General features: G+C 39.8%; 1 protein-coding gene across 1 annotated transcript in view; it reads left to right on the forward strand.

The window, feature by feature from the left end:
* si:ch211-186j3.6 (neural-cadherin) overlaps nt 1-15,587 on the forward strand; it is a 308,958-nt gene that overhangs the window by 65,492 nt on the left and 227,879 nt on the right. The window contains exon 2 of the mRNA XM_056399571.1: nt 14,583-14,780. Within this exon, the coding sequence (XP_056255546.1) occupies nt 14,583-14,780 (198 nt within the window). The remainder of the gene's footprint in view (nt 1-14,582; nt 14,781-15,587) is intronic.

Below are 15,587 nucleotides of genomic sequence, written 5' to 3' on the forward strand. Positions count from 1 at the left end.
TGCTTCTGTCACTGTATACAGCAAGACACCCCACTGATAGCCTTACATGTTATTCAGATGTACATTGTTTATTTTTACTGTTTATTCCAAGAGATGTGACCTAGATTTTATTTTTACTTTCATTTTCCATGTACAAAATGCATTAAAGGGCTCTTCAACCCACATTTCTTTCTTTCTTGCTTGTGTGTTTGTTTTTGTTTGTTTTTTGCGAGCTGTAAACTATAATATATATAACATAATATATTCAACCTTATAAAGTTGTTGTGGTGAACATGTTAGCAAACAGTTGTTCATCCAGAAAACACAGAGGAACATTAGCATTTTTTACAGTCATGTTCCTTTTAGCTCTGTTTTTGGCCTCCACCAGCTCCTCTTAAGCAGCTAAATGCTTCAGTTTGTTCGCCACCTAGTAGCTAAGGTTGTCTGTCGGTCATTTGTTGCTGGGAAGTTGGTGTTCAGTTGGTTCACTAGAAATCTCACACTGATATCTGCTGCACCTGGAAACAACAAAAACAATCAGACGAGACCAAAACAGTAAAGTTTTGGGCCATAACACGAAAACCATTGAAAGAAGCTAAAAGGCTCCACAGAGTCAGGTGGTGCTTCACTATGGGTCATCACTATGGTTACAGTACATGTCTGATCTGTTGCCAGTACATAAATATTGATTATTAGTGCAGCTGAAATTTAATTGAATTTATTGTTATTGATGAAAATGTGACGATCATGATTTGAGTTGATATTGCTCAGCCTTAGCTGATGCCATTGCTTTTTTAACTTAGCTGTGGCACTTACATGAATGTGTTGCACATCTGTGAATGTGCATAAGTGCACATGCCAATTTGTCTCATGCCAATTTGTGTATGGATTTGTTTGAGCGCCATATTGGCAGTATGAAGATTTTCAATTATGAGTAGCTGTGCTGAAAGAAAAGGCAGTGAAACTATTGGCTAACCATTTGTATCATTTGTAATTAGTGTAAGAAATAAAGCTTGATTCTCTCTCACTGTGAGTCTCCCTCCGTCTCTCTCTCTCTCTCATCCCTTAGCTTAATTGGCATTTCCATGTAAAAATGTGAAAAAGTCACTAAGACGGCGGCAGCTTTCCATTTAAACAGATTATGGATGGAACAGTTAGCAGTGAAGGCCCTTTGTAATCCTCACAGAGGACATTTAATTAACTGGCCTTCTTTGCTATTCTCACTGTCTCTGTCTCTGTGTCTCTGTCTCGCTCTCTCTCTCTCTCACACACACACACACACACACACACACACACACACACACTCTCTCTCTCTCTCTTTCTCCTTCTCCCTCTTTCTTTCTCTCTCTCTCTCTCTCCATCTCTTGGCCTTCCTGTTTCTTTCATTCTATTTTTCTTAACCCTCAGAAAGCTGTCTCTGCCCATGGGGACCTCAATTTTTGTCCCCACTGTAACACAAGTCCCCACCAGGATATAAACGCAAGCCCACACACACACACACACACACACACACACACACACACACACACACACACACACACACACATCGCCACCCCAGCCCCCCTACACACAGACACTGACAGTGCAGGTGTGTTGTCAGGTATAATGAAACTCTTCTCCTCAGAAGCTAAAAGACTGGAATAGTTAGTGCTGCATGTTAACGCTAAATGAGAGATGGAGAGAAAGAGAAGGGGGGGGGTTGTGGGGGTAGGGGGTTGCTGTGGGGCAGTTAGATGAGGAGTTCTACATTATGCCTTCAGTACTGTCAGCACAATATAGAGCAGGAGGTGGAGAGAGATATTGAGAAAATGAGGTAGCAGAGTTAGAAAGGTGCTGATTGGGGTCAGTGGAGGAGGCTGCAGGGAAATGGGTCAGTGTTTGATCCAGCAGTCTTCCTTAAGCTCCATCACAGTCACACACACAGACACACACACACACACACACACTCACTTCTTTGTACATACATGTGCAGACACATTATGTAATGACCTAAACGTGTTTACACAGACTCGTGCACAAACAAACAGATTTATCAGGGACATCTTTGGGCTACAACAAATGGCAAGGAACTCATTTTTTCCCCATCTTCATTTGCTTACTGTAATGTTGACTCATACACTGATCGCTGTTTTAAACTATGTAAAAAAAAACAAAAAACTCTGCTATGATCAATGTTTTATTCAACATGGTTTTCCCACATAAAAGTGGAAAATTTGGAAAACTGGCTGTAAGAACATCTACTCTTACTTCCTCATTGACAAATCTGGATCAGGCCTTGTGCCCCGCCCACCGCCGCTGCTGTGCTGTAGGTTAACAGGTGAAAGAGCAGAGTATCAACATGGTTAGAAGAAGAAACATCAGACAGACTCAGACACATGTTTGAGCCTCAGTCAGACTGATGGCATGGTTCCTTAGATATATGACGTATAAAACCATGGCTGTTTTTATGATTGATATGATCATTGGTTCACTGCACTTCCAAGGTAGAAATACTCAGTCATGGTGTTGACTGATTATTTCGCTCATGATATGTCTTGTTTTGCATGAAAAACAACATGGATGGTAAAAAGGTTAAACACTTGAGTTTCACTTGATTTTGGTCTTTAAGGAATCATATGACTCAGTTTTTGTTTGACAAAGATAATAGAAACAATTTGACTTTTACACAAGTCAGCACAGCATTGTAGTAAGAAACTCAATGGTTCACAAATTTTCTAAAGTGAAATGAATCTAATAATACACAGAAATGATACCAATACACACATCTTCACGCCTAAGACACATATTACATGCACGTGTGTGATATTTGGCTGTTTATTGTTCAGAGAGTGTCTGTGAATGTGGCTTCATCAGATCATCCCAGTAGCTGCCTTTAAGCACAGTATGTGCTACAGGCAGCAAACAAAGCATTAAAGATGTGAGTTTAAGTGTCAGCAGAGGTAGATCAGACGCTCAGTGCGCAGCAGCAAGAAGCACTGGGGTGAAAAAAAAAACCCAACAAAATTCAGGTGAAGTAACATTTGGAAAACGCGGGACCAAGGAGACTCAGGCCTGATAAGAAGACATCCTCACCGACATAAACCTGTGTTTATAGAAATGTGTGGTGGGACTGTGCACATCTTACACATATCTTTGACTAGAGTCAAGTGTGATATTGGTGAAGTAGAAATGAAAAAATAAGGCGAGAGACAGAATTTTATATGTGACGTTATTGTTTTAGGTTATGACCCATTTTGACTGTTTTCTTTGCAGTCTACACCCACAGTAGTGGGAACCCAGTCAGGGGAACATTTACAAGTGTTATTTGAAAGAAATGCACATTGTTGCCTTTGTGCATACACAGAATTTTCGAGCACACTGATCAGTGAATCTCAATCATAAATCACTGCTGTTTTCCATGCACACTGCACTTGACCTGAAGGAGAGTTTGTTGCACTGCTGCAGGTCACAGAATGTGTCCAGGGTTAGTGCCACATTTCCCAACAAAACAGTCTATTGGGCAGCTGTTAATTTAATCTCTTTTAATTCTTTTACACACTTATCTGTTATCTGTCTGTTTCCTCCATTTCAGATAGAACTAAACCAAATTTTTTAAACATATACCTACTCCTTTTCTACTGGCTTTAAATCATCTGTCCTTTTCTGCTGCTGTCCGGTTAGCTCGGCTGTTGCTGAGCTGCAGCCTGTTAGCTTGACACTGATACTGATGCATCTAAAACTGCCTGGATCAGGTCCCAGGACATCCCTGCGCTGGTTACATGCGCTGCAGGTGTTGAAATATTTCTGTCCAAAACTAATTAACTATGCATAACTATTGCACCTTATGTTTATGAGGCATGAAATTCATTTGTGAATTATGTAAATCCCTATATTTGTTCATGACTGACATAAAATGAATATTTAATGATACATTTTCATGTAAATCAGTATCTCTAAACTTCAGCAGCCAGACTTTGTTTTGTTTCTTATGGTTTGGGGGGCTTCAGTTATTCTTGTTACTGAACCACATCTTGTACAAATATAAGAGGGAGGGAGAGATACAATCGGGTCATACATAAATACAAAAGACAAACAGGTTCCTTAAAGATGTGTTCCTTTCTGAAACTCTTCCTGGACATTGGAAGCACAATGGAAACACAAGGAGCAGTAAAAAGGCTACAGACAAAATACTAAGCAATAGCTGCCTCAGATTTTATGAAGATGGCACAAAGTATGACAACTGCACTGTTCTTACAGGAATATAAAGCTCTCTAAAGATGACAAACAAAATAACACCATGATTAATTAAAACTAATGAGGACTAGTAAAATAGTTTTCTTTACTTTATCACATTGCAGACATTTCACCTCAGATGCACCAAAATAAGCAGTTTTCCACTTCTTAGTCTGTGTTTGGTCTCTTGACACAATAACACTCTGTGTCTAACTGAAGGTGATTCAGTTTATCTCAAGTTCAGAAAACCTGAAGAAGCAAAACATTCAGGAAATCAGACAGGTACCACTGCGGTGTAATTTGCTGCTTTTCTGCTACTCCCTCTCAACGCTTAGGAAGAAAAACACAGTGGAAGTCATTTTCTAATGCACAAGCTTATAATGTGCGCAGTATCATAGCTGATCTCAGAACGGTGGAAGCTGCTTCACAGGCACACTCTGGCTATAGCTGGTCACGCGTCAGAGAACCCGGGCTTATCCTCAATGTGCAAATGTCCCAAACATGCTGCTCCCCTCTCCACTTGACAAAGCCCCAGCCTCAGGACACAGTCACACCCACCAAAATGACAGGAATACAGCAGGCTGGTAGTCAAGCTAGCTTCTAATGAGAACAACCTGTTGCATCCACAAGAGGGCAGTAAATTAAAAAATTGATGGAAACAGGTCAAATCCGGTTCTCAAACCTTTTTACATCAAGGACCCATAAACAACAAATTACATCACGGACTTGCAGAAAGTGTTTAAAATCCAGACCAAAATAGTCTTATGGGTGGAACCCATAGCAGCAACCCCCTCAAGGACCCCACTTTGAGAATCATTGCTTTATGAGACAGAACGCTATGCTGTTCTGAGATCAGATGTAAGCCGCGACATCGCTGCAACTGCAGTACCATTCTATTTGATTTTTAAGTTATTTTTATGTGCATTGTTTTGCCTTTATTATGACAGGAAAGTCAGGGGAGAGAGAGGGGGCAACACGCCCGGGTTGGATTTGAACCCAGGCTGCCGTGGTAAGGACTGAGCCTCACATGTTAACCTAACCTGGTATGCACTCTACCAAGCAAGCCACTGAGTGATGTCTACTTTTAGCTTGAACTGGGCCAGCAGTGCTTACCTCGCTTGGCCTGATGCCACGCCACTGGTGTGAACAGAAGAACGTCAGCACAAAGAGTAATAAATAACAAAAGTTGGATAGAAACCAAACAGTGGCTCAAAATTTTATTAAAAATATGATAATTTTGCAACTGTCCAAAATAGCACACAGTAAAACCACTGTGTTACTTTATTTATTTTGGTGTTGTCAACAAATCCTGCCCTCAGATAAAATGAGCAGTTTTCTATCGCTGTTTGTGTAACCCCTTCACACTCAGTCTGTAGTTGAGGTAAATTAGTTTTTCCAAAAATACAACCAAACAGAATAAAAATAATATATGTATTTATATATACTGTGCTTCATTCTGTGTCTGAAAGCACATTATCGACTGGTGCTTTCTTACATACAACTTTATTAGCCTCGGTGAAAACCTAAATAGAGCCTGAATTGCAAGTTACAGAAAAACTAGAAAACACTGCTCTGCCCTTTTTCACAGCTCAGCTGCTGTTGTGCAAGAGATAAATCTAAATGACTGGGCAGGGCGCAGCAGGGTGGACAGTTCACTGTCTGTCAGGTCAAACAGCTGTAGACTGCAGTGTCTGTCTCTGCTTATATTAATTAATGTTTATATAAGAACTGTGCAATGCCGGAGGAGAGGTCTGAGTGCATGTCATTCAGTTCATTGAATGAGACTTAAAAGATTCAGGTTTTAAGCCCATCCCTCCCACTTGCTATAGTGTTGATGAACACTTGCAGCAGTACAGCTGAAGAGAAACCCCTGCATCAAATCAGAGCTCCCTTAAGGTTTTATTAGCAACATTCAAAACCCAAAACAGGGTTTCATTCATAACTAAAGATGCAGGGACCTGTGTCAGGGTCGGACCTCGGGTATGTAGTCAGTTGAAGTTGTCACAGCATAGGGGTTATTCCACAGTCTAAAGTCCATTTTTGGCTTTATTTTAGTGTACTACCTAGGTCTTTAGGTAAAAACCCAAGTAAATGATAGACAGCTCAGCTCCCAGCCGCTCCAAGACATGCTATGTCCACCAAAAAGCGTCGGTGTATTACTGATTTTTAAAGTGTAATTGCCTTCTTCGTTCTTTCTACTGGTTTTAAACCCCTGATGAACGTCTGATTCATAAGTTATCAGAGAGAGAGTAACAATCGAAACAAAGGTTAGCAGCAATCTCAGCTCCCAACCCTTCCCTGCCGTCTCCTGTCCACCGTAAAGCGTCTGTGAATCACGCACTTTAAATGTGAAATTGCTGTAATCAGTGGTTTTACTGGTTATAATCACTGGGTCTGTTTGTTTTGGAGAGGAAGTGACCTCTGTGGATAATTTGGTTGCCGGTAAAAACTTCCTGAATGACTGACACAAACAGTGGTGGATGTATTTCGTACGTACCTCAGCTTTTCAGAGAGATCAGGGAAAGAAACCCCTTGTGCAAAATGTCGTCAAGATGTGAGTGAAACAGAAGTTGCCCGGAGGTGAGACAAGACTTACTTTTACTGACAGGAAAGCTGGGAACTAATCATCTAGCAATAAGGTTGAATATTGTTGAGAAGTACTCTCAATCCTTTCTTTGTTGACCTTACTTTGTAGTTGTCAACAGGCTGAAGTGCTTAACTAAAACTGGTGGCATTGGCTGGAAGCTTTGTTCCCAGCCTTCTACTAAGGGGTTCAAATCAGAAGAGGTTGTTTTGTCGACTTTACAGAGTATGACATGTCAAGAAGGTAAAGAGGAACCAGCGAGCTTGACGAATAAAAGTGCAATTACATCAAAGAAAACAATAAAAGCCATTCAACCAGCAGCTTCACTACACAACCAGCATGTTCACACGCATGTAACAGTCAACAGGGTGAACTTGAGCTCTTTCCATCTACCTCCTTGCAACCTCTTCAATACATCCTAACAAAGATGCTGTTTTCAATTTTATCAATGTCAACATATTAGAATGGTGGAAATATTAAATTAAAGTAGTGCTGTCTCATAGTTCTTCTCATACCTGCAAACTGAGAAGTTTTCTTTTTGACTTAGAACAAAATGAGAATTTTAATTAAAGAAGGGTCAAGGAGGCGACCTGAATATACAGTGGATCAGACATGCAAGTTGGCAATGCTGTGAACAGAGAGCGCTCCAGGGATGCTAGATTACATGCAGAACTGAAAGATTTATATTCATTGCGTAATTTATAGTTTGGTGAGGGACTAGTATAGATAACTGGAAAATCTGGCCATTTCCACCACCGAAGGTAATATTACTGTACCGACTTTTTTAGGTGGACCATAACTGCGTAGCCAGCCTTATAACAGCCAATGTGCCCGACTGACTGACTGAGTCATCATATTTCCACCATTGATCAGCCGAATGCTAATGTGACCAGTATGTACGGATACTAACTGTGGGCTTAGGGCAATGCCAAAATACTCCCATGGCCAATGCTTCTTGTTACCAGAAGTGGAGTGGCGCTTCCAGATCACTGAGCCTCGCCTCCTTTACGGCAAATAAGCTACTTTCATTACATGTATCATTTTTACTAATGGAGGCAGAGGAATAACTACACATAAGACACACCGAACAAGAGAGAGCAGGAGAGAGGGAGGGAGAGAGAGAGAAGCCATCAGTAACTGCTGAGCTAAAGAAGCTAGCAGATATAGCATGTAAATGACAGAAAATTATACATTGTTTACTGCAATAAAAGCCGCGGTAAGAAATAAAGGGTTTCTGTCCGCTGAAACGCTAGAGGTCTTTCAATATGAAACAATTACAGGAAGTGTTGCATTTGTTTTAACGCGTAACGCAGTCACTTTAACAGGAGTCACGAAAGATGGGAACGACTGAAAACAAGGCTTCTTTCTAAAATGCTGGTATTATACATTTGAAATAGAGGGGATTAGGAAGAAAGACCTGCTTCTTACAACAAGCCTGACTCATCTAAAGACTTGTGTCCTTCTGGAGTCGAAGTAAATAAAGTCCCTGGTCACTTTTTGAGGAAAGACAGCAGTTGAAAACTGTCGTGGGTCCCAGACAGACAAAGGCTGCTTGCTGTGTGAGAGACAAAATATGAAAGATATTCTGTTGCTTCTAACTTTCTCTCTGAGTGATCATTTTATGTGATCAGTAAATGTATCTGAAATCACAGCACAGTCTTTATTTTTATTATTATGTGTTTGGTGATTTTGTCCGACAACGTCACGGTATAAAAATCAGGATTTCAGCAGCAGAGCAGCAGCTTGGAAATGGCTTGGAAGCTAACATGTAGCCTTGATGGGCCACTTTTCCATCACAATTTCAAACTTGTTCTGCTGTCTGACAACAGAAAAAGCATGTTGTTGCAGGACTAAAAGCATGCTGTTGTGCTATCCCCTCCTTATCCTTACTTCACCCCACCTAAGTTTATGACAGCTACCCTGGCTCCACGGGGAAAAGTCCGACATTCATCCATCTGTAATCAAAAAATCATTAATAATAACATCTGGGATTAAACCAGGGTCAGCCAGTGGTATTTAGATAGCTGAATAGATAGATGTACTTTATTGATCCCAAATTTGTAAATATACAAATATAGCAAAATAAAATACCTCAAGGTTGTGCAGAGAGAGTTGAGTTTGGTTGAAACGGAAAGTATAAACCTAAAAGCTCTGGGAGTTCTCTGTCAGACAGAGGTGAACAGAGTTATTGCTGCTGGCAGGAGGGATTTCCTTTGTTTGTTTTTTGTCCTAAAGAAGTGTCTTGTGTCAAGTGTTTCCTTGATTTGATTCCTTCTTTGCTATACATACTGACAGTAAACAGAATCTATGGTTTTTGAACTGTTGGTCAGACAAAACAAAACATCTGAAGACACTATCTTGGGTTGTGGGAAATTAAAAATGATTTTTTTTCTAGACAAAACATTTAATTGGTAAATTGGAAAAATAATGAAAAGATTAAATGGTGATGATAATAACTGTTAGTTGCAGCCCTACGTACATGTGAAAAGTTTTACAAAGCCTTTTGTGGCTCCAGAGGAAGTAGCATGAAATCTGATTAGTTGCCTCAGGGGATGATACTCAGGCGTCAGCTGGAGCTGAAGACTGCAAGGTTGAAATTGAAAAGAAAATCTCGGAATGAGGCAGCAACAGAGGTCTGTAAGCAAGGAAGAGAAATGCATGGAATAAAAACAATGATATATTTGGTTCTGTTGCATCGATTTTAATATTTTCAACGAGTCCACCGATTTCATAGCACTGCAATGCTAAATTAGTGCTGTTTTTTTCATTTTGTTCTGTAAAGAAATCCAGCAGATATCCATCCAAAGTGACCTGATGGAAAACAATGAAAAACTGAAATGTGGAGACATCCACATTTATCCTGGCATCTGTCTTTTTTGTTCTCAGTCATTCTAAAATCTCTAAATGAATATGGCTCTGGGTACTGTGTTGCATATTAGGCTATGATAATATGACGATATATACAGAAAGACAATATAAATTTGTCCATTGTCAAAATATTTGCTAAACAGTGTAAGAAGTGGCAACTATTAAATATCACTGATTGTCGTCTTTTGAATGCAATGTTGCAAATCAATGAACACAAATGTTTTTATGGCAATATCTGATTTTTATCAGCGTTAACTACTGAGATTTATCTGTAATGAATTTACAGATTTAGCTGAAAACTTCAACAAAAACTTTCCATGTAATGCTGTTATTGATAAGCAGCAATTCATGGCTCATACTGCCATACAGATATAAATGAATATATGCTGTTACCAGGGATTTTATCTATTGCCCACTCCTATAGCAGAGTCATTGCAGGGGGCAATACATTACAGCCTGCCAGACCAGTTCATTAGCTGGACTGGTATATTGGCCAATATTAGCTTATCGCAGATATATGAATCGAGCAATGGATTATCACTGGTGTATACATTAGCAAGATATTGTTTTCTGTATATATTATTGATGTGGCATATGCTTTATTTTTATTTATTTAATAGGGACAATGCAATTTAATATAGTTCCAAAACAAGTCATGAAACTGTGTTGCACAGAGAGATTATAGCTGATGCTAATTTACACCTCTTGTCCTTCGCTGGGGTTTTACAGACAACAGAATTGATAATATCATACAATTAGCTAAAAATATACAGATGTACAGTCTAAAAAGAGACAATAGCACAACAGTTAAATTAAGTTAACCACAGATTAATTTACCTATAAATGCGTACAGCTTTGGTTTGCTTTTAGCAGCACTGAAGCTTTATTGTAAAGGATCAAAGAAAGATTATTATTGATATCTGTGTCATCTTCCAAAAAATCCTGCATTGTTTGGGATATAGTGACCAAGCAGATATTTTGACATTTGCATTTTTACTATAACAGAATTGTCACTAATTTTATTGTTTCCATTTCTGCTTTTCTTACCATGACAATTAAAATGTCTACTGTGAATAGAAAAAAGTATGTAGTCTTTTTAACAGAGAATTGCTACTTTGATCTATCCGTGTCCACAGTTAGTGTTCTGATCATGACAAAAATCAATTACAATGAGCAAAAGGCAGCAACGGCATCAGGTGTGTTTGTGCGCAGGGTTTCGGGACTCTACACGTACACTATATGCTCTGACAACAAGATAACAAGAAAGCTGTGAGGAAATGAATAATCTAACAATGCTTGGACTTGCAGCCCATTGGGGCACATGAGGACGGTGGCCACGAAAAAAGCACTTCTGTAGCACTATTAGTAATTGCAGGTCCCACTTTTTCTCGAGATTGCGACATATCATTAGATTTAGTGAGATACATTAGTGTGAGGGATGGCAATAGCACTAAGCTGTATCTCCCTATTGTCCTTCATTAGCCACTAATCCACTGATGATCGTTATTAGTGAGAAAGGAGTGTGTGTGTGTGTGTGTGTGTGTGTGTTTGTGCGTTTCTGTGCTTGAATGTGTGTGGCTGTAAGATGCATTTTGGCATAGTGCTCTGTATATTAGCCCAGTGATTTATTATCTGGGTAATGCCGTCCCTTCTTCCCCAAAGCCGCATTGTCCTTTTGCCAATTAATTCTGAATCTGTTACGACCACAGGGAGGGAGGGAGACAGAGAGAAAGACAGAAAGAGAGAGAGAGAGAGGGAGAGAGGGAGAGAGATCATCAACAAATACATTGGTTCAACCCCAGAGTTAAGTGCCGTGCTATATTTTTTTTTGTAATATGTGGCTGGTTAATTCCGCTTTTCTATCTTCTTTTGATGTCCGCTTATGTTTTTCCTTGTAATGTTCCCTTGCTCCCTCTCCTCTCTAATGCCATTGATTTATGCAATTGCTTGCTTGTTCCTTTTTTTTTTCCTTCTCTTCTTAATTCTTCCATCTTCCAATTTTCGTTGTTCTGCTGTTTCTATAACAACCACAGGGTCATTTCTCAGCCTCTGCGTTTCGCTCTTAATCCTGTTCATACGACACTCAACTCTTATTTTTCTTGCTGCTTTTTCTTGCTGTGCTCTACTTACTTGATTTCACCCTATCACTCTGAAAATAAGTCTTTTTTTTCTCTCACTCTCCTCTTTGTATGTCTCCGACATCCTTTCATCAATTACTGTACAGTCGTTCACACACAGGGGCCTTTTTTTCATCTGTTTACTTGTGTTTGTTAGTACGACTGGAGAAGGTAAAATATAGAGAAAATTCATCATCTGGACCAGCTGTTCAGGCCACAGTGGATAAATGCAGTGCAATTACAGAGATATCATTGTGCTGTATAACCATTGCATATAAGTATCAGACATTTTTTTTCAACAGGTACCAGAACTGACACAGACTAAGAGCAATCTTCCAGCTCCAGCCCTGAAATTACTCCTCTGCTTCCCTACTGCGACCAGCAAAAACTGCTGTGCAGCCTCGTCTGTGTGTGTGTGTGTGTGTGTGTGTGTGTGTGTGTGTGTGTGTGTGTGTGTGTGTGTGTGTGTGTGCTCGGATGAGGTCTGTGTGGAACCTTAGTATGTTTTACCAGTGTCAATATGATTGCTGTTTACCGTGGGGTGCAGTCAGGGCAGCACTTCAGGAGAGAAACAGAGGCAGATGACAGCTGAACTGAATCCAGAATAACTGAATAAGAGCAGCTGAGAAGAAAAACACTGGATGACATTAGCATTGTCAGCACATGCTATTTCTGTTCCTTATTTATTGTTTTTGGTATTTGTTTTTTTTGGGGGGAATAAACTAATTTAGTTTAGAATCCCCAAAAACAGGAAATCCTCATCACCTACACCCTGCTTCTACTTTGCTTAATCATCAACCTGAATTCTTCACTGGAATCTTATAAAGGACTGTTTCCACCTTATTGTCGTGTCTTAAACAGCAGCAGTATTCATTCATTATTAATACGTAGTGTAAAGTGCACTTCACTTTGTGCAGCCAATCCAGAGATTGTACAGGGATCTAACCAATCATTATGTCGATTATCAATGAATCTGTCAATTATATTCTCTGTGAAATATTATTTTTATTTATTTAATAAAATAATGAAAAACATCCTTCATAATTTCTAATGCAGTCCATGGAGATGTCTTCAGATTGCTTGATTTGTCCCACCATCTGTCCAAAACCCCAAAATATTGAGTTTACTACATTATAAGAAAGTAAATGATTTGTTTAAAAATGATCAACATTTGCTTTGTTGATTGACTAATTAATTTCTTGACTAATCACATCAGCTTTAAGTTGCAGGAAGTTGTTGTTTGCTGTAACAAAAGTCCATCCATCCATCCATCCATCCATCCATCCATTTATCTATCTATCCTCAACCAGCTAGTTTGTATTGGCCGCTGGAATTATGCTGTTGCCCTGTTCACACCTAACATTAACATGCGTCATGTGTGATCCAGCCACATGTGGACGGGCCTGTTCATTTCATACATACATTTTGTACTTTACATTGTGAACTATTGTACATTCCTCCATTCGTCTGGCACATTGTACATATTAGAATGCGTTTCCACAAGCGTCTCGAGTGACAACTTGTGATCGAATCTCACTTCCCCGCTCTATATGCAAATAAAAACATACATCATTTCTGTTTGCAAAGACCAAGTGTGTTGTTGTTTTTAGCCGGTTGGACTATGACAGATGGATCTGTTGTCAATGTGGTTGTGTGTGTGAGACAGAGAGAGAGAAAGAGAGCGAGGTTTGAGGTAATTGATGCATTGTGCACAGCTCTACAATGAAATAAGGTTTTAGCTGTAAAAAAAAAAAAAAATAGATAGTAAATATGTGGTGGTCAATGTTGATGTTGTGGCGGGCTGCCACAGATAAATCAATGTGTGGGAAACATTGTGATAAGTGTAAAAAGTTGGACTAATTAGACCGTGGCAGAGGATAGCAGTTGAGTAAGGGGTCCTTCAATGTGGCCCAGGACACATTTGCATTCACACACCTAAAGGAATGAGGCCATGTGTGGCCCAGACCAGCCCCGAATGTGGTCTTAGTGATCGGATCTCATTGTGTCTTGGGTGCATTCACACCTACCTACACACCTACCTGAGGCACATGTTAATGGCAGGTATGAACAAGGCCTGTGTTTCCTGTAGAAGTAGAACAGGAGGCTGCAGCTAGCTGATCACATGGTTTTCTCTGCTGCAAGAGCAGGTAACACAGAGGTGCTCTACACTGAGAGAAAGAGAGAGAGAAAAAAACACTTAACAGGTAATGAAGACTTTGACAGTTGGGAGTGAAATTAATGTAGTAAAACACAATCACACTCACTTTTTTTTGTCTAAATCTGTCACTAAGCCATGCACTGTGTCTGTGTGTGACAAAGATTCTTGAAACTCTATAAAAGAAACCAAAAGAAAGAAACAATACCAACAGGGACAAGACAGCATGTGGCTTAATCGTTTTGTGTTTCTGTAACGTATGCTATGAACTGCCATTTGCTTGGCACTAAATGTGGCTAAGTGAACTTATTTACAAATATATTTTTCAGTATAATGTAACTTTGCATGCATGAATGCATTGTAAATGTGTAAGTCAAACACAAAGTGAGGCTTGTTGACAAAAATGTTAGCATGCTAAAATATGTATGTATGCCTTTCTGAACTCTGTGAGCTCTGCAAGCTTTACTGGTAAGCAGAAAAATATTGCAGCGGGGTGTTCTTCAAGTTTAATCTTATTCCCAGAAACCCAAAAATGTATTTCTTTCCATTTACTTAAGATTACATTTAACAACCCAGTCAAACATGGTGTCTGCATTAGATTTGATCTGATAGTTGCCACGAATAACACTGTCTTAACTTTCCTCTTCTCGTTTTCTGTCTTCCCCAGGTCCAGAGTGGTACTTGGTCAGAGTGGAGTTGACTGTGACAGATGTGAATGACAATGTCCCAGAGTGGAGCATGGTTCCTGCCCCCTACCTCGCCGTGGTTTCACCTGATGCCCCTGCGGGCTCGCTGGTCTACAAGCTCCACGCCCAGGACGGGGACGAAGGCAACAATGGTGAAGTGGAATACTTCCTGTCTGATGGTAGGTTTTTCTTCCTTTCCCCTCTGTGTCCTATAGTTTAATATTGTATTGTAAAAAAGGGTAACTTGAAGTTTGGGTAGGTGGGTGAGGGTCAGGACCTCTGTGCTGTGCGTGCTGCTTCACTGGCAGTAGGAACGCTTAAATGGAGCAGAGTGACTTCTTACACCTGCATTTTTTCTGCTATGACAAGTCAAAATGTTTAACCGTATGAAAGGCACCAACACTGGGCTTTAATCTACAGCCTTCACACTTCAGCTACTATGATATGAGGGGCTTAAGTTTGAATAGTACACATTTGTTTAGATAGTACACCCTAAATGGATTTATATAGAAAACCTCTGAACATTCAATACGGGTTTTCCCATTTCAAAATGAGTTAGAATTATATCAATCGCTTGCTTGGTTTTTGCTTGGTGTGTGTGATACTACGGTGGCCCAGACAGGTCAACACAATGCAAAAAAAACACAAGACAAATGCACATTTTGCCACAACACAAACACAAAAGCCACAACACAAATAACATTCACTACAACTGTAATTTTATATTTGATTGAGGTAATTAAAGCTTCTGTTCTGTTATTTTATCAAGGAAATGATTCATCTTACTTTGAAAACTGGTGTTTCACACATGGCAGACTGTCATGGTTTGCTATGGCAGACACCTTTTGTTAGTTTTGTTTGGACTTTTCGCACTTCCTGTTTTATTTTGTCATTGGTTTCCTTATGTGTCAGTGTTTTTGCTTCCTGTCTTGGTCCTGTTTCTGTGTGGTGATTGTCTGCCCCGCCCTAATGTGTTTCACCTGTGT

The sequence above is a fragment of the Seriola aureovittata genome, chromosome 1 (genome assembly GCF_021018895.1).
Source record: "Seriola aureovittata isolate HTS-2021-v1 ecotype China chromosome 1, ASM2101889v1, whole genome shotgun sequence".
Taxonomy (NCBI): Eukaryota; Metazoa; Chordata; class Actinopteri; order Carangiformes; family Carangidae; genus Seriola; species Seriola aureovittata.